We start from the raw sequence: 18,351 nt of genomic DNA on the forward strand, positions 1-18,351 counted from the left end.
ATGGAGTTCAAGCATCTGGTGGAGGCGGCGGAGAAGTGGTGCTCCGGTAACCCGTTCGACCTCATCTTCGCTGAGGAGGACGACGAGAGGCGGCTGGACTTTTACGCGGAGCCCGGCGTCTCCTTCTACGTGCTGTGTCCCGGCGGCACCGACAGCTTTGTAAGTGCGCCTCTGCAGGGCCTTTCTGTACGTGCGTGCGTGTGTGTGTGCGCGTGTGTAGAGTTGGGGTTGTCCCGGTTTTCGGTAGATTGTGGGTGTGTGCGTGTTATATGTGTGTGTGTGCGGTGGGGGGGTGGAATGGATGATGTCATCTAAATTTAGGTGCCCCCCCCTACCTCCAATCGCCCAACATCCCCCCCACCCCACCCAACCCTCTCGTCAGCTGTGATAACCCCCAGAACGACAACAACGTCAAACCCTCCGGGTTAAAATAACAAAAGAGGCCCGGGCCTTTCAAAATAAAAGCATCACGGCCGCTCGCACTGCAACGCTGTAGGCTGTGCTACTTCAGCCGAACAAAACCTCCCAGTTACATGCTCAGGTTTAGTTCCTTGGTGTGATTTCATTATTCTTGTACATTTGTAGTATGTACTTACATATATAATGTACCACTGCTTTCTAAGATGGTACTGGGCTCTGTGTTCACGGATGACAGTCGAAATTGAGCTTTGAACTAAAACTGTCAACATATATTTATTATGAGTTCAAAAATAAACACATAATCTTTTCTAATAATAACTTATCTTCTTTTTGTCTATTGAATATTTGGTCGTCATTGAAAATAGAGGAGTGCTTACACACTCCCAAACACAACTTTGAAAGCACCAGAACCCAATTGGATTTTAGGATTACTTGTCTGTCAGTACTGCATTACGCCACAAGACTAACTTCATAATGATTGGAGCTTCGGATGTTGCATGTTGTATTTGTGCAAGATCGTTTTGTTAACATTTAGATAAAAATTCTGTTGAGTTTGGCGATACAAATCAAGTTGTTTTTGGCATGTTCAGGAAATGTGTCTGGAAACAAAGCAGAAGCCTGACACAGAAACCCATTTACACCATATTGTTAGGTGTTCACACATTCAATTATCAGGTCCGGTCCCGTTTCCACCCTTATTTTGAAGGGATTGCGTTCAAATTTCCGGTTTCATTGCGGCTGTCTTGACACAGCTTTAGCAGCGCTGCAGTGGTTCTGTTTTAGGCCCAAAGCTCTTGAGACCAGACCCGCCCTGCTCCCTCATCCCGGGCCTAACCGGGAGGAAGATGACCCAGGAGTGTGTTCATGCCGCAACGCATGATGTCACAGCATACATGTGTTATGTGCTCATGCACAAGATGTAGGCACATAAACACATCATGAGGGACCAGGATGTTTATGAGCTTGGTACATCTTCCTCCATTTTATCTGCCAGTAGCTCTTAGCGTCTCTCCCTTACTCTTATCTAATGCATATCATTGGCTGTGCACACACACACACACACTCACACGCACACACACTCACACACATTTGCACACATGCACACACACATGCACACAAATACGCGCGCGCACGCACGCACGCACGCACGCACGCACGCACGCACGCACGCACGCACGCACGCACGCACACACACAGTGTGTTGTTATGTACTCTCCAAGTGCTGAGACCATCAGCTGGAACAACTCTCTCTCTCTGCAGGACTCTTAAGATCGAGTTACCCACGGTCGATCAATAATGCTATCAGCAGGGCGTCTCAATTGCTCTCTCTCTCTGTCTCTCTCGCTCTCTCTCCCCCCTCTCTCTCTACATCCCTCCTTCTCCTTCTATCACCCATTTCAGCCTCCCTCAATCATCTATCCATCCATCCACCAGTGCATCCATCTATCTCTCTATCTCTCTGTTGCTCCCCTCTCTCTATCTATCCCCGTGTGCCTCTGTCCCCCCCCCTCTCTCTCTCAAACACACACACACACACACACACACACACACACACACACACACACACACAGTCCTCTCAGGTCGTTTCTGTTTCTCCCCCAAAAGTGTCTGCACACAGCGCATTAGCCTACCCACTAGAGGGCACTGTGGTATGTGCTCTAACAAAACTAGGATCATCTCTCGCTCTCTCTCCCTCCCTCTCTCTCTCCCTCTCTCTTTGACCCTCTTATCCTTCCTCGGGGCGTGTCTCAGCTGTGTTTTAGTCACCCTGGTCATGTGATTCAGTGTCTGGCAGCTGAAAAACAACACTGACTGTATTTCCCCTGCAGCCTGAAGATGTTTTGGACTCGGCTCAGTTGTGCAGAGAGGCGAGCTGCTGCACGGTCATGTGACAGTCATTAGCGTGTAATGTATGTCAGGCCCTGAAGCATTCGTCAGACCTCTGAATTCACACCTTCCACTGAAGGCTTGTCTGTGTCGGACACAAGAGGTTTGTGTGTTCTGAGTTGCTCTGGAGCTCTGTAGCTACCGAGGGTCCATTTAAACTGTTTGTCCTTCACGTAATCAGGTCCATCTCAGCTAGATGATGGACATGGATTCAGATTCATGTCCAGTGAAAGCATGTCTTTCGGTTTAAAAGGTCTCTGCCGCCATCTAGTGGTAACCTAGTGCACAGTAGAAGCAGTATGAGTGGTTGTCTATGGCCTTTAGAACTATCTACCTAAAAATCTACCAAACTCTACACAAAATGTTGTTGAATTCCACCAATAACCATAGACACACACACACACGCACACACGCACGCACATACACAAATCAAAGCAAAAACATAACTGCCTGGAGGTGATTAAAGGGCTTACAAATGTTAAGTCATCTACGCCAAAAGGAAGAACCAGTCTGTTCATCTCAAAGTCCAGAGCTTTGAACCTGACAACTTGCACTAATGAGGAAGTAGATTTGATCTTACCAGAGCGTTTCCTCCTGATATTCCTGATTATGACTTTACTGTCCATGTTCCTGGCACATAGTGATCATAACTTTTACTGCCAAATTATTTTCCACAACTGAGATCTGAAGGCATACAGGTTCTCAGCAGTAAATGACAGAGAGGTTATCTGGCAATACGTTATCTGACTACCTTCCATATTCCTGGACTCCTGTAGGAAATTAAGATTTTTGCGCTCATACACACATACACACACACACACACACACACACACACACACACACACACACACACACACACACACACACACACACACACACACACACACACACACACACACACACACACGTTATGAGTGCAAACACCAGCTCAAAGTAAAGTAAAGGAAAGTAAAGTAAAATAGCCTTTAGAAGAAGACTCAAAATCAAAAATCAAAACCTTGAAATTCAAACCTTGGACTAATTGTACTGAGTGACTTTGCAGTTAAACCCTAATTACATTTGTATGAGTTTTACTCCTATTAAGCTCATGCAGAGGCGGTTTGTCACCTGACAGGTAAGAATACAGTATGAGCTATTTCAATACTGTATTAATTCCTGATTTTGGTTTAATATTAGTATAGATTCTAAACTGATCGCTTTGCTCCTTGCAGCCAGACCTCGCAGTGAGAACGAGTTGGGTATCTTGGCCTGCAGCTGTGCAAAATCACTGTAGTGTGTAAAGTGTGTATGTGTGTGTGATACGAGTGTAAATGCGTGTCAAATGAAGCCGTTGTTTTGTTGTTTGAGTTATTTGCACTGATTTATTTTGTGTCCTTGAAGCGGTTTCCTTTTATCTGCCTCTAATTGCCGCGTTCTACTTGTCCCGTGCTGCGTCGGCCCTGACCCAGCTACACTTTCCACACCGGTTCCTGAAAGGCTCACAGACCCACAAGGGTGGAGGGAGAAAGGGAGGCGGTGTAAATGAAAAATGAAGCTTTTAGGCACTGCAACATACGTACTTTACGAGACAAGTAAAGGACTCAAACTGCAACAATAGGCCAAAAAGTGTCGTTCAGCCTTGTTGATGCATATGAGAAATAACGTGTGTGTGTGTGTGTCTAGCATGTGTGGAGCGAGAGCGAAGACTGCCTTCCCTTCTTGCAGTTGGCCCAGGACTACATCTCCTCCTGTGGGAAGAAGACGCTGTTGGAGGTGTTGGAGAAAGTCTTCACGTCCTTCAGGCCTGTAAGTGAACACACACACACCACGGCGTGACCTCCATTTGCTGCGCCTGTGACACTGCGACACATTCTGTTCTCTCTGATAGAACACAACATGGCACCAGAGGCCACTCGCTGGTCTGAACCGTTACTGCTGCTCGCTGTGCCTATGGACAAACGATGCAAAACGTGAACGAGACACAGAGCCAAGGCCTTTCATGAACACTGAGAAGCTTCTGTTCCGTTTGGCCTTGTTTGTCCTAAAGACGCCCTGCATCTCCACAACATTCTCTCAGCTACTTCACGTTATGGGGCATTATATAGTCATACTATAGGATAGAGATCCATGAGAACATTCAGAGGGTTCAGGGTCAAAAGTCAACATATTTGTATGTAACTAAACTTAACTTCATGTAGAGCTTATAGAGGCTTAAACACGTGTTCCAGTCTTTTCTCCCAGAGGTTCTGATTTGTTCACATGAATTGTGTGCATTTTATGTCATGTGCATTATTGTTAATTGTCCATAAATTGGCAAAAGTAAATAATTAAAAGCAGAAAGGAAATCAAATCAGTTCGTTTTGGCCCAAAACCTAACTATCTCCAACAAAATGGGATCGTCTACTGACAAGCGGACAAACAGAAAAAGGCAGCATTGCAAGAGGGAACATGTCCTGGGGCTGACACACACACACACACACACACACACACACAAACACACACACACACACACACACACACACACACACACACACACACACACACACACACACACACTAAATATGGTTGTATTCCGCCTCTCTCTCCCCTTGTAGCTCCTGGGTCTTCCAGACTTAGAGGACGACAGCTTTGAGCACTACCATGCTGACATGGAGGGGGAACCGGGGCCGGACCACCAGCAGATGGGGGTCAGCCAGCAGTGATGAGCCGCCTGAGGAGGCCTGCAGCTGGGGCGGAGCTGCTAAGGAGCCCCGGGCCTCAACGCAAGCTTTCTACACACTCCAATCCAAACACACACACGGTCAACTCGCTAAACATGCACCAACATGGTCTTGAATGTCTCAATGGCTTTGCTTTCCCAAACGGTGTCCTGTGTACACTGTGTGGACCCTTAACACACACACACACACATACACGCACACAACACACACATGACTGGGTAACGTGAGCAGTAGCTGTGTACAATGCAAAGTTATTCATAATCATTCACCATCTGGTTAGTGATAGTTACACAACGCAGCAATATTACCATCGGCCTCAGCTGGCTTTGTTATACAGAAACACAGTCAGACGTTACTGCAGTACACACACACAAACACACACACACGCAGGCATACACACTCATGTGGCTTCGGAGATGAATGTGACAGATAACCTAGTTTCTCTGGCTGTGTGTTGACACAGAGGATGGACGAACGATGAATGGTTGTTTGATTTGGAAGGAGCGAGGCGATCGGAGTGACGCAGATAAGGGAAAGTGGTGTAATATTCCACTTTGGCGGAGGCGGAGGAGGAGGGAGGAGAAGATTGAGGATCTGTTGTTTGTCTCTTGGGGGCCAAAGTGGCAGATAAAACACTAGTATTACGTTACAATCAAAGCATTTCACACATTTACTCTCGTGTAGAAACAAAAGTAGGCACCCATGCGGCGGTTTGGGTGATTTCCTGCGTCCTCTCTCTCCGAGGCCCTGCAGGTGGATCCATGAGGACGTTTTTGATCCGTGTTGCTATCATATGACCCGTTAGAACAAAGGCCCGTGCTGCAGCTTTTTAGCCCTCACCTGCTGGGGTGGCTCATTGTCACATGACACCCTCTCTCCTTCCTACATCCTGTCATCTTCCTGGTCGCTTGGTTTTTTCCTGGTAAGACCTCTCCCTATCCTTCCAGTTTGCCCTCCTTTGTCCGCACAAGTCCCGCTGGGGGGGAAAAAAATCTCCCCTCTCTCCCAAACCCTCTCCGGAGCTCTTTGTGTGCTCGATTTAAAGGCTCGTGTAGAGATTTTCCCTTGAAATTAAAGTCCACTCGTGCACACCCAGATTAGATGATACTATATTACAGGGGGGGTATTTGCTGCACAGCCTGTTTCTGTACATCCCTGCACAGCTTCAGACTGTTCCACAGGTTTCTCTCCAGCCTGTATACTTTGGCTTGCAAATGTCGTCGTTTCTTTGCAGACCTGAATGTTTTTCATGCCGTGTGTTCTTTCTGTTCGTGTGTGAAATTGTTCAATAAACCGTGTGAACTGAGTGTTTCTGTGCCTGCTCTGGGGTTAATGGGACACAAAGCGCTTAACATGGAGGCGTTTTCACAGCACAAAGTGGACCGGTGACCTGCTGCTGGTGTTACTGGGCTTGACGTCACAAGCCACCTGACGCTCACACTCGGAGCTGCGGCAAGGTACACGCCGGAAGGTGGTTACACGCAGGAAACAATAATTCTATTTTCACAATAAAGGCAACTCGTTTGTTTGGGTATCGCTGATTGAATCTATAGCAGTTACAGTTGTTGCGTAAATAAGAATTAAAGTCGATTTGCAAGGGAAGCAGCTTAGTAATGTACGAGGAATCCAAAATAAAACAGCACTCGTTTCTTTCTCTCGCTCCCTTTGGGCGCTTGAACGCAAACGCTTTTACTATGAAGGGACATTTCCGCCTCTCGGTGTTATTCTGTGAAAGTGTCGCTGGTTTGACGCAGAAGCCCAGCAGGGGGAGGAGGGGGAGGAGGAGGAGGAGGAGGAGGAAGGGGAGGTGGGCAATCCCTGCTTTTATTTTTCTTCCGAGACGACCACAGTTGAGCACAAAAACAAACTTGAACAAGCCGGGCTACGGGTCAAACCTCCAGCTTTGCCTTCCTCTGAAGAGTTTTTAAAAAGAGAAAAACATCAAACAATTCATCTTTTGACTTTTTTTTTCTGCCAGGGTTCAATCGCGATTAACGAAATTTGGAAATTAAGTTCCTCGTCAGCGAGTGCGCACTTTACGCGCTAGGTCACTTAAACATGTTGGATGACGTCGCTCGCGTTGTTGCGTGTTTACCTGTTTGATGTCACCTCGTCTGGACTCGGTCGCCATGTGTCGCGGCTAAACTTTGAAGTGCACAAAGACTCTTAACGCCAGCAGGTCGGTCGAGCCTCAAGCAGCATGGGGGCCAAGCAGAGCAGCCCGGTGTATGACAGCAGGACTCGGGCTTATTCCAGCTCCGATTTGCCATCTGGGAACCCCAGCGGGGTCGCGGGGTTCAGGTACACCACCGGTCCCGACGGGCCGCGGATCCGCTACACAGGTGCAGGGCCCAACAGCGCCGGACTCAGCATACCGGCCGGCGGCAGGTCGGGATCACATGGACTCAATCAAAGCCTCGACGGTACCGATGGCGACGACGTGGGCCAGCTGCCTCCCGACGGCCACAGGCTCCTCATCGGGTCCCTGCCGGCTCACCTGTCCCCTCACCTGCTCGGAGGTAATGACGCGTTTATGTGGCTCCGATGTGTTCGCTCACAGTTTGAACAGATTACGTAACTTTATAAAGACAATTCTGACTTTTGATTCTATTTTAACTATTCCCAAAGCCGTCTGGGGCGTGTTTATTGTTCCAGTGAGGAGTTTACAGTGTCCATATGTTGTTTACTTATCTCCTGTGGTGTAACTGTAATGTTATATGTTATAACAATGTGGCTATATGAGGTTAAAGTCATTATATTGTTCGTCATATCTGTTTTTAATCCACCTACAGTATTTCTTTATTGTTACTGCTCACACAGGGCCGTGTTTGTGTTTCTATAAGGCCTTTATCTACTTGACATATGGAGACTGATGACTTTGTTTACATCTGTATTGTTATGGGGGAAGCCACAGGTGGCTGTTGGTGCTGTGCAGTTTTCCAAAGTCTGTTTTCTTTGCCTCTCCCCCAGCTTGCAAAATTGGCCTGTTTATCAGTGTGCTGAGAGGGGAAGAGTGCATTATGTAGGTCAGCAGATAACGGCTTCCTGCTGGTTACACATTGCCTGACACACACACACACCAAATGCAGAAACCCAAACTTCCTGAATCTTTAGCCGTTTCTCAACTGCCGTGTTGTTTTCAGACCACAGAGAAATTTGAAGCCAAAGTTACGTAAACTTTTTATTTCCAGCTATTTGCCTGTAAAAATCCATATGTCTGCCCCCTCTCCCTCCATCCCCCCCAACACACACACACTTCACATGTGTTTCCTGGAACCCTGCTTTGCTTTTGCAACTCTTGCAAATCACTCCTGCGCCCATTTCCTTGACGCTTACACTGTCGTCAGTAAAGGCAAAGTAAAGTGTAATCTTTAATAACCTAATCACTCCTAACCTTTGATCAGCTGATAGGCGTTCGAGTGACTCTGCGGGTCAGACTGACGACGGTGTTTACAGACTTGTCCTAGTTCTTCACCCTGTCCACCCCCCCTACATACAAACACATGACACCAGCACCTATACTGGGGTGATCACTGCCCTAGTAATCTGTGTGCAGCTGAGAATCCCGTGGTGACAGCGTATGTGGGTCAAGTAGTTTATTAATCGATCAGTCGTGTAAAGCATTTGCATGACAATGATGTGTTTGAGTCAATTAGTCGGCTTCAGTGATGTCGTCAAGCTTGTGTTGGAGAAAGAGAGAAAGAAGGGAAGGAGCTGACGCGGTCAAACAGACAAAGACGACCCAAAGACAGTGGAGGAGACTTCATGAGCTTGTCTTATCTATACTGTCCCACGCCCTGTCTGTTTATGTATCAATAAAGGAGGACTGGAGAGGCGCCACAGCATCGGAGACCTCATCTGTGTGTCTTTTGTGTTTCCCTCCCAGGGTTCCACTGCCCCGTCTGCTCCAAATTAATGGCCTCTGATGAAATCGAGAAGCACCTGCTCATGTGTTTCAGCAAAAGCCGCCTCACCTACAACAGTAAGGACGTAGAAGGAGGAAGACGCCGCCGGTTTTGAGGCGTTCGGCCTCGCGTTTGTTTGGTCGCAGCCTTGAATTGCATGAGTCATTGGTGTGCTTTTCAGCCTCATAACAGTCACGGTGATCAAGCAGGGGAACGCGTGAGGCTGAGCAGTTACTTCCTTTGAGCTAACATTGCTGTGTGTATGAGTTTGACCCCAAATATTCTTGGGTGTTTATTATCTGTGTGTGTGTGTGTGTGTGTGTGTGTGTGTGTGTGTGTGTGTGTGTGTGTGTGTGTGTGTGTGTGTGTGTGTGTGTGTGTGTGTGTGTGTGTGTGTGTTATGGCTCTTTCCTATTGTGGCTTTAAGATTATAATGTTTTTCTCAAAAGCTTGTCACCAAAATGCATAGGGTTGCACAGGACAAATAGAATTTAAATCAAAGTCAAAACCAACAAATGTGGAGACTTTTAAATCAAAAATGGCGGAGATTGAATCTATGACGTAACGTCTGGACGCACTGCGTGTGTCAGATAGGAGGAGGAGGAGAAGGAGCGCCATAGAAGCCAAACTTTGGCAAAACCGTGCACTGGGACGTTCAACTGTGACGTACAAAGAGCAAAACAAACAGCTGCTTGTGCGCACAACCGCTCGTAAACATTGCAGAATATCCGTAGGCGAGCACCTGCATAGCTCACACATACACACACGCACACACACACACCAGGAGAATAAACCTTAAACATACTGTATACACACACTTTCACAAACAGGTGTGCGCTATATAAAGGCATGGTAGTATAGCATGCTTATCTTAAAATGGGACATATACATATCACACACACTCACACACACTGTTGAGGTTGCGACAAGCTTGCCCGTCTGTACCAGCTGGATTATCTATTCTAATTTATGTATATTAGTGTCACAGACGGTTGTGGTTACTCCCAGGCTGCGAGTGTTGACAATAGGGCCTGTCCGATCTGAATATGCAAATGACCCTCATAATGAAAGTCAAAGTGAAGGGCTTTAATTTGAAAGGATCCAAAGAGGAAACAGGAAGCCAGCAACTACCCACAATCAATTGCAACAATTCATATGCAAAGAATACATTTTTGTATTGTTCCTAACCAAGTTAACGACATTTCAAAGCGATATCCAGAAAGCTGCCGAGCTTTGCTTCCACGTTATTCTGTTTAAACTCGTACATATTCTCTGATTAAATGATTGATCCTTTCTTTCAAACGTTACGTAAACACATTTAGACGGAGATCTGGATGAATATAAGTGAAGTCACTGGCTTGTGGCAGACGTCAGGATGTGATTGTCGATTGATGTATTCAGGCGTGTTAAGAGTGAAAACCTCCACGTGTTTTCCTCATACTTTGATTACGCAACCCTGCAGACGGCTGTCAATAACATCCATGTGTACATTATGCCCAGAATTCCACTACACAGTATCATTTATATATCCATGCATACAAACATGGCATTGCTGCTTTTCTTAGTCATCTCATATCTGAAAAGTATGAGTATGAAACGATTAAATATGACAACAATTCACTTGGTTCACACGTGGATAAGAGCTGCCGTTGGTTTACCTGTAGTACCTGTAGACGGTGATAGAGGACTGACGGGCTGCTCTGTTTGTCTCTGTCCCTCCCAGAGGACATCCTGTCGCGAGACTCTGGGGAGTGTGCCATCTGTTTAGAGGAACTGGAGCAGGGAGAGACCATCGGCAGACTGCCCTGCCTCTGCATCTACCATAAAGGGTAACACACACACACACACACACACACACACACACACACACACACACACACACACACACACACACACAAGGCAATAGAAGAGAATGGTTATTAATAGATTTTAACCTCTGATATGTCAGGAATGAACCAAGAATTGGATTTGAAAATTTAAATAAACATGAAAATATACACTGTATATATTGGATAAATGCTAGAAAATAAAATTCAAATAGTCCTGAATATTTATGAATAACTGTTGAGTTAAAATGGCTCTGATTGGTTGACAGCTCCAAGTATTCTGTAATACATCGCACTATATTACACACTACACTGTAGTGCACTTTAGAAGGTATTGTTTTGCATATAGAATATCATATACTAAACTGGACTTTGGTATCTTGTTATTAATACAAATTAATGAACACTTTGTCACACGGTAAACATTGTATTTGATTGTACTTCTATTTTTTTATGAAACATGCAATGGAAAGGAAATAAAGATAAAAATTAACCAAACAGTATCTTTGGATTTGTGATATCTGTGTCATGTTGTCTTCCTCTTTCTGTTTCAGGTGCATAGACGAGTGGTTTGAGGTGAATCGCTCGTGTCCGGAGCACCCTGCTGACTAGGGGGAGGGTGAGAGAGGACAGTTTGGATGGGACTGGATGTGACTGCGGTTGCCTATGAACTTTGACCTCTTCCCAGCAGTCTGTTCCAACTGAGCACGAGCTCCTCAGGGACTTGTAAGACATAAGTGTGTTTGTTCGTGTTGCCTGGAGGAACAGCGACGGACTTTGGAGCTGTTGATCTCGACTTTGGATGTTTTGAGAAGCGCCTGGCAGAATGGGACAGTGAAGCCGGGGTGTCCGGTGCCCCCTGCTGGCCCAAAGTGGACTCCTGCAATCTTGGCGGCCGAGGTGTTTTGTTGTTCTTGGCGTGTTTTTACAGCAGAGGAGCAGACGCCATGAGGGAAAAGTGTGTGTGCGCGCGCCGTGGGGCTGAAGCCTTGTTTCAGAGACTCGATCAAAGCGCTGCAATGTGAAAACAAAACAAACAGTCCGGCGGAATAAAACAATCAGCCTGTGTCAGCTTTAAGGGGGGCAGGGGAGGGGTGTGTTTGTGTGTTTGAGTGTGTGTGTGTGTGTGTGTGTGTTGCCAGATAACAGATCTTCATTTTGAGGTGAAACTGGCTGTGAAAGTTCATCAATCATGAGTTTTAGACCAAATAGTCTAATAAGTCTGACTTTTTAAAATCACTTGACTATTCAGAACCACAGTAATTTGATTGTGTAGTTTAGTGTTAAATTAAAGTCGTATCTAATGATGATTCAGACTCTACGGAGTGCCATAATATGCTGCTACTGTATGTCATAGACACTTTCCTGTAACCTTTGTACCTGTGTTTCATGGTCCTTTGTTTGTACTGTAATGAGTTGCACAACAATAAATGTTTTGTCTTCATATTCATTTACTGCATGGGTCTCATCAGACGTTCCATAGTTGCGCAGTAGTTCAGTTATCAACTGGCCTGTCAATCACGGAGAGCTCATATGTGTTGATAACATGCGTTGTTTTGGACTGAGATTGGACAAGCACAGGGTGAGAGAGGAGTAAAGACATAAATGCAACTTTAAAAGATTATCTCAAGTTAATTTTCCATTGCAAAGACACTTTGCTTAAAGAGGCGAACAACTCAGGTTGAGGTGTTAAAAGTGTGAAATCCAAATATTTTAAAAAGGTTACATCCTGCGAATCCCCACGAGTGAGTTTTAACTGCAGAAGTCTTCAAGTCTTTTCTACCAAGTCGAGTTGCCTTAGAAGTAACTTTCCTTGGAATCTCTCTAGCTGTTGTAGTTTTGGGGAACAATATATATATATTTTTTTTTATTCTCAAATTTCGGGGTCAAGAGATTAAGTTGGAAATAGTGTTTCTTTCTTCCTTGTAAATTAGGTTTATTTAAAACGCGTTACATTCACTGTAGTCTTATTTTTTTTTACCGTCAGCCTCCTGTTCCACACTCCCTCCAGATGGTGGCGGCAATCAGCTGGCCTGTCCACCGCAAAAACGCGAGAAGAAGAGGTTGTCGCTGATTTGATGACGTTGTACGTAGCAACGTAAGAACGAAGACACTTTAGCTGTTAGTTAAGTACATATTCAAGTTGATTGGCTGTTCTCACGACGAGAACAATTTATTATAATATATAATAACTGGGCGTAAGGTAAGTTTTGAATTAATCTATTTAAATAATCGACCCAATGGTTCATTTTCATTTTCTAGACTTTTTCTCGGTAGCGTTAGCAGCTAAGGCTAAGCGAGCAGCTAGTCGATGTGAGCTACAATAACAAACTAAAAGCTTCACTGAGGGGTTTTACTTATCAGAAGTATTAACGTGCACCAGCTTATTTCTTGAACTACCTCACATTTTCATTTCGCAGGCCATCGACAACACAGCTTCAACATGTCGTACATGCTACCGCATCTCCACAATGGCTGGCAGGTAGATCAGGCCATCCTGTCCGAAGAGGACCGGGTGCTGGTGATCCGCTTTGGACACGACTGGGACCCGACTTGTATGAAGATGGATGAAGTTCTGTACAGCATCGCCGAGAAGGTGCGACCCGTTTCCTTATAAACATTTGCTGTAGACGGCGCTTTGCCATTTGAAAACCCGCTCAGCTGCACCACCTGCTGGTCAGTCAGGATCTCTGCAGTGAATGGCCAAAAGTATGTGGACACCTGTGTTTGCTGTAGTTTTTTTCACTTTTGGGGGAATAATGACCTGGTTAATTCCACGCAAACACCCACTGCTTTAGAATTAGATGATAAATAGTCACGTGCCCACCCACATTTGCAATAAAGTGTACTTGTCATTGACTATGGAGCTTTGAGCTTTGAGACACGTATTTGGTTCTAATTATGTAGTTTTTGATGGAAAATTACATTGTTATCTGGGGGGAATATCATATTGTTTATCATATTTTTTATCTGATTTTCTCAGATGTTAAGGTAATCCAGTGGAAACAGAATTTATATAATTTTGAAAAGATTCATCAAGTTTTGCACGTCCCTAATATTAGAAAATACAATTGAAGAATTAGCCCAGAGTCAAATCATGCCTGTATTGGTTACTGAAGTTTCCCACATCTTGACAGGTGAAGAACTTTGCAGTCATTTACCTGGTGGACATCACAGAAGTGCCCGACTTCAACAAGATGTACGAGCTGTACGACCCCTGCACTGTCATGTTCTTTTTCAGGTAAGGGGTTTTCTGCTATGGTAAGATAATAGCTTTATAGATTCTGGACAGGATTTAATGTTGGTCTTGGTCTTTTCCCAGGAACAAGCACATCATGATTGATTTAGGTACTGGCAACAACAACAAGATCAACTGGACCATGGAGGACAAGCAGGAGATGATCGACATTGTAGAAACAGTTTACAGAGGAGCAAGAAAAGGCAGAGGTCTGGTGGTCTCACCCAAGGATTACTCGACAAAATACAGATACTGAGGGGTTTTTCCTTTTTTTATGTGGAGTTTTCCCTGATATCTTGTGACGCTTTCTCCACCTACACGACAACTACATGCTGCAGAAGTCAAGGAGGATTGTTTTTTTTGTTCGTTTTTCACAATTCAAAGGACAGAAGTGCTATTTTATTAAAGACTATGACCATTTGCCACTTTCACCCTAGATACTTGTTTTTTTTCTGCGTAGATTAAAGGTTCATCCAATTATGAGTTTGTGAATGTGTGTGTGTTTATGTTTTGAAGACATTTAGTTCAGAGAAAGGAATGCTTGAGATGCCAGACACTAACCTGTGCTCATAGATGAGGGGTCTTGTGTTTATATAGACGTCGGTCTGCCTCAATCTAGTTCCACTAGATGGCGCCAGAGAGGTGAATGATTGTGCCAGAAACCGCTGCAAAACACCAAGTCGATCAACCAATGAGAAATCGATGACAATCCAGTGCTGTTACTTGATTCGCATTGTTAGGAAAACTCTGACTCATGTGAGAAGATGGTTTAAATGATCAACAGCAGATTCTGTTTCAGTTGTTTGAAGACTTCCAGGCTTTATAAACCGGAGAGTTTTCCTTCACAGCATTTTCTCCTGCACAAATGAAATAAAACTTGCATAAAAGTCCCAACTTCACAACTGAAAAGATGTCTTCAGGCTGAAATATTACACAGCAGAATCCAAAATCCTAGTTACAGCTTCTATTTCTAATCCCTGTGTTTTCTGTCTCACTGCTTGGTCCACATATCAGAATGAATTCATTTAGTAAACATCTGTTTTCAAGGCCTAAACTGTGTCAAAGCAGAGAGAAACACAGGACATGATGGAGACAAGAAGAGATGGACGGAGAGCTTTAGAGAAAGGCAGCGATTGACAGAGCAAAGACAGAAAGCCAAGAACAAGAAAACCAATATCTTCAATAGAGATGTTTTTGATGTCTTGTAGAATTGGCAACATGAAAAGCTGAAGGGCGCCATTTCTATCGCTCTGCTTATTCCTCTGTGTGTGAGACAGCAGGACAGAGATTTCGTCTCTAGAGTAAGTAGCCGACCTGTTGACCTCTCCTGAGTGCATCTGAGAGCCACGTTGGAGTCACTGGAGATAAGGCCTCCTTTGTGTGTGTGTGTGGTGTCATCGTTCCATTTTGGCAATTTGCTGTGTCGCTCCCAACTGCCGGCCGTCTGGCTGTGACGGCCCCGGAGCGTCTGCCAGAGCGAGGGATGAAGGGGAAGAGAGCGCCCAACAGGAGCAGCAGCTGGCCGCCCAAAGGAAGGCAGGGAGGAGCGGCAGGTGGGAGGAGAGAGGAGGCCAGTGACAGCCACACACACACACACACACACGCTACATTTGTCACCGCTGTTTCGTTGAAACTCTCAAAAAGGAGGCATTAATGGCCCTTAGCTTGTAACCCGTGACATGTTTCACTCAAACCTCCATTTGTCATTTGAAATATATGTTTTCATGAAAGGAATCTTTGTCAACTGACCCAGCTCCATCTTCTTCTGGATTCAGACCAAGATGGGTGAAGTTGTTGCCTCCTTGTTGTCGTCTCAGTAATGAGAAACAAAGGCTGAATCCCTGAAGCGACAGTATTGAGTAAATGTAATAATAAACCAGCAAATCTGCTCGTTGTAGTTCTATATTTACAATTAGAAAGCAGAATATCATCTCTCTATGTGTGTGTGTGTGTGTGTGTTGCTGTATGTATGTATATAGACGCGTGTAGCCCCTCCAGGCGTCCCACGTCCTGTCCGCTTACATTAACCTACAGTCTGGCACGTCTGTCACATCTGTCTCTATGTCTGCCGTGTCCCCGCCGTGTCCCCATGCCTGTGGCACCCTGGGGTCAAAGGGCGTCTCCATCGCTCCATGCTAATCCTAATCCTTATCGCCTTGTTGTCCCATGTTACTGTTAATCAGCTCACCCTGAGGGGGGGGGGGGGGGGGGTTCATGTGAAGCTGCAGTCCAGATGCGATATAGAGACATGATGAAGTTAAAGATTGTGTGTATGTAAAGGGGGGGAGTAGCTACACACACACGCACGCGATAGCGTTGAATGAAGGGCTGGGGATGGTGTGTGTGCCAAGGGGCAGATGCACGGGCATCCCTCCATCTCTCCCCTCACCCTCTCTCTCCATCTACCATGGCGGTGTCCAAAGTGGGGGTGCTCACTACCACCCAACCTCTCCAGCTCTCCCTATTGACAGAGACTCCCCCCGCCCACACACACACACACAAATGTCTCTGGAAAGCATTCTATTGAGGAAAAGCGCTACATAAATAAAATGTAATTGATTGATTGACAGTAATGTGACGGTGACGTAAGCACACGGTGCCTGCACGACGAAGAGATAGGGAGAGAAATCTCAACTGTGGAGGAGAGGAGGGGGCGAGAGAGAGAGAGAGGACAGACAGAGTGAAAGACAATCTAGTACCAATTCCTCCTCCTCCTTCTTCATCTCCTTAGAGGTCCTCACTGCCCCCGCGGGAATGACTCAGTAAATGAAGAAGTGCCACAGGTTGGCTAACAATAGCAGATGTTTCTCACTGATAACATGCCAACACACACACACACACATACACAGACACACACTCACACACTGTTAAGACCCCCGCCTTCCTCCTTTTCAGATGCTGACACACTTAACAGTCTGCTGTTGTTGGTTTAATTCCTGTCTCTTCCCCCTCGCGTCTGCCTTTCATTCCACTCGGGGACATGTGACTAAAGACGTTTGCAGCTTCTTCTCTCTCTGCGTCGTTTCCCAGTGGGCCTCATCCCTCCATCTGTGACGAAACGAGGGTCTATTTAACTCGGGCACAGATAACAGCACACAGAGAGGAGGTGTGTTTGTGCAGCCGCAGTGAGGCGACGGCGACGCTGACGTACGACACACACGCGCTGAACAAACACACATGGACCAAACAAGGCCACTCTCGCCTCCCATTCATGGCTCCGTGCTCCATTCAGAAGCTTCTGGGCCAATTAGCACCTGCCCAACCAGACCAGACCTCCTGCTACATGAGAGGTGTGACGCTGAGAAATGCCCCAGCTGAACCAACACGCCCAGCAAACACAAACACACACACACACACACACACACACACACACACACACACACACACACACACACACACACACACACACACACACACACACACACACACACACACACACACACACACACACACACACACACACACACACACACACACACACACACACACACACACACACACACACACCTGTAGGGTTAGGGTTTCAGCTATATCAACACAACTGTATTTTATTTGTTTGGGTCTATTTTTATTAGTTTAGAACGATATTAGAGTGAATGGACACAATAACTTCAGTTTTATGTGTTTTTGTAAATTAACCCTTCATTTATGCTTTGATACAGTTGGTTTCAGAGTCTTTACACAGGGTTACATTAGTGTCTGCACACATGATAAGTGTCTCCAGCATGCCACCAAAAATGTTTCAATCTAGTCAAATTGCTGTAGTATCGCTTTATATTTCAATTGACAAATAGTAAATATTTGTACGTCGAATCAGCGATCAGCATTAATGAGTGTCTCACAGTCTGAATGGCGTCTCAGAGGTCTTTCCATCGTACAAACGCAACAGAATTCTGGGGAAACCATCAAACACTTTTTGCATCAAACTCTCACAAGAAAATCAACACAAATATGAGTTACTGGCACCATCACTCACAAAATATTGGTATTTGCTTTCCAAAGACTACAAGCTTTAGTCAAACCCTATACTTATCACACAATCCCCATCTTCCTCCCCTCGGCCATCCTCATCCCTCCTCATCCCTCCTCCTCCTCCTCGCTGCTCTCGGTTCCTCTGCCTTGACATCATCCCTGTCTCCTCCTGTCCCCCTACCTGCCTGCCTGCACTGGTACGGCCTCGTCTCTCTGCCTCTGTCAATGTATTTTGCCCTTATAAGGAGAGAGCGCAGGCAGACTGTACTAACCGCGTGAGCTCGGCGGGGGTGTTGCCGGGGCAGGGAGGACACACCGGCTGTGATGTGCTGGGTGAGATGGATGAAGATAAGGAGGAGGAGGATGGAGAGTGGATGAGAGGGAGCGAGGTGAGCGACTGAGGG

The 18,351-nt window shown here is 45.8% G+C and overlaps 3 protein-coding genes across 3 annotated transcripts; all 3 read left to right on the forward strand.

Annotated features, from left to right (window-relative positions):
• On the forward strand, nucleotides 1-5,083 carry mturn (maturin, neural progenitor differentiation regulator homolog (Xenopus)). Its single transcript, XM_076149755.1, has 3 exons — nucleotides 1-159; nucleotides 3,970-4,092; nucleotides 4,881-5,083. Exons 1-3 carry the CDS (start codon nucleotides 1-3, stop codon nucleotides 4,986-4,988), a joined length of 390 nt encoding a protein of 129 aa, XP_076005870.1. The 3' UTR covers nucleotides 4,989-5,083.
• Nucleotides 5,084-6,814: 1,731 nt separating this feature from the next.
• On the forward strand, nucleotides 6,815-12,187 carry LOC143000634 (E3 ubiquitin-protein ligase znrf2-like). Its single transcript, XM_076150026.1, has 4 exons — nucleotides 6,815-7,525; nucleotides 8,893-8,988; nucleotides 10,635-10,740; nucleotides 11,292-12,187. Exons 1-4 carry the CDS (start codon nucleotides 7,207-7,209, stop codon nucleotides 11,347-11,349), a joined length of 579 nt encoding a protein of 192 aa, XP_076006141.1. The 5' UTR covers nucleotides 6,815-7,206; the 3' UTR covers nucleotides 11,350-12,187.
• Nucleotides 12,188-12,788: 601 nt separating this feature from the next.
• txnl4a (thioredoxin-like 4A) lies at nucleotides 12,789-14,458 on the forward strand. Its single transcript, XM_076149717.1, has 4 exons — nucleotides 12,789-12,940; nucleotides 13,158-13,333; nucleotides 13,875-13,978; nucleotides 14,060-14,458. The coding sequence occupies exons 2-4, from the start codon at nucleotides 13,181-13,183 to the stop codon at nucleotides 14,229-14,231; spliced, it is 429 nt and encodes a 142-aa protein (XP_076005832.1). The 5' UTR covers nucleotides 12,789-12,940; nucleotides 13,158-13,180; the 3' UTR covers nucleotides 14,232-14,458.
• The last annotated feature ends 3,893 nt before the right edge of the window (nucleotides 14,459-18,351 follow it).

Source organism: Genypterus blacodes, unplaced genomic scaffold, assembly GCF_046128005.1.
Source record: "Genypterus blacodes isolate CSIRO-AG114 ecotype Tasmania unplaced genomic scaffold, CSIRO-AGI_Gbla_v1 ptg000048l_1, whole genome shotgun sequence".
Lineage (NCBI taxonomy): Eukaryota > Metazoa > Chordata > Actinopteri > Ophidiiformes > Ophidiidae > Genypterus > Genypterus blacodes.

Bases quoted from the DNA above. Each gene is read 5' to 3' on its own strand.
- LOC143000634 (XM_076150026.1), top strand. From the start codon at position 7,207: ATGGGGGCCAAGCAGAGCAGCCCGGTGTATGACAGCAGGACTCGGGCT. The intron at 7,526-8,892 runs GTAATGACGCGT...TTTCCCTCCCAG, and splicing joins GTCCCCTCACCTGCTCGGAG to GGTTCCACTGCCCCGTCTGC. The intron at 10,741-11,291 runs GTAACACACACA...TTTCTGTTTCAG, and splicing joins CTCTGCATCTACCATAAAGG to GTGCATAGACGAGTGGTTTG.
- txnl4a (XM_076149717.1), top strand. From the start codon at position 13,181: ATGTCGTACATGCTACCGCATCTCCACAATGGCTGGCAGGTAGATCAG. The intron at 13,334-13,874 runs GTGCGACCCGTT...ACATCTTGACAG, and splicing joins TGTACAGCATCGCCGAGAAG to GTGAAGAACTTTGCAGTCAT. The intron at 13,979-14,059 runs GTAAGGGGTTTT...GTCTTTTCCCAG, and splicing joins ACTGTCATGTTCTTTTTCAG to GAACAAGCACATCATGATTG.
- mturn (XM_076149755.1), top strand. From the start codon at position 1: ATGGAGTTCAAGCATCTGGTGGAGGCGGCGGAGAAGTGGTGCTCCGGT. The intron at 160-3,969 runs GTAAGTGCGCCT...GTGTGTGTCTAG, and splicing joins CCGGCGGCACCGACAGCTTT to CATGTGTGGAGCGAGAGCGA. The intron at 4,093-4,880 runs GTAAGTGAACAC...CTCCCCTTGTAG, and splicing joins TCTTCACGTCCTTCAGGCCT to CTCCTGGGTCTTCCAGACTT.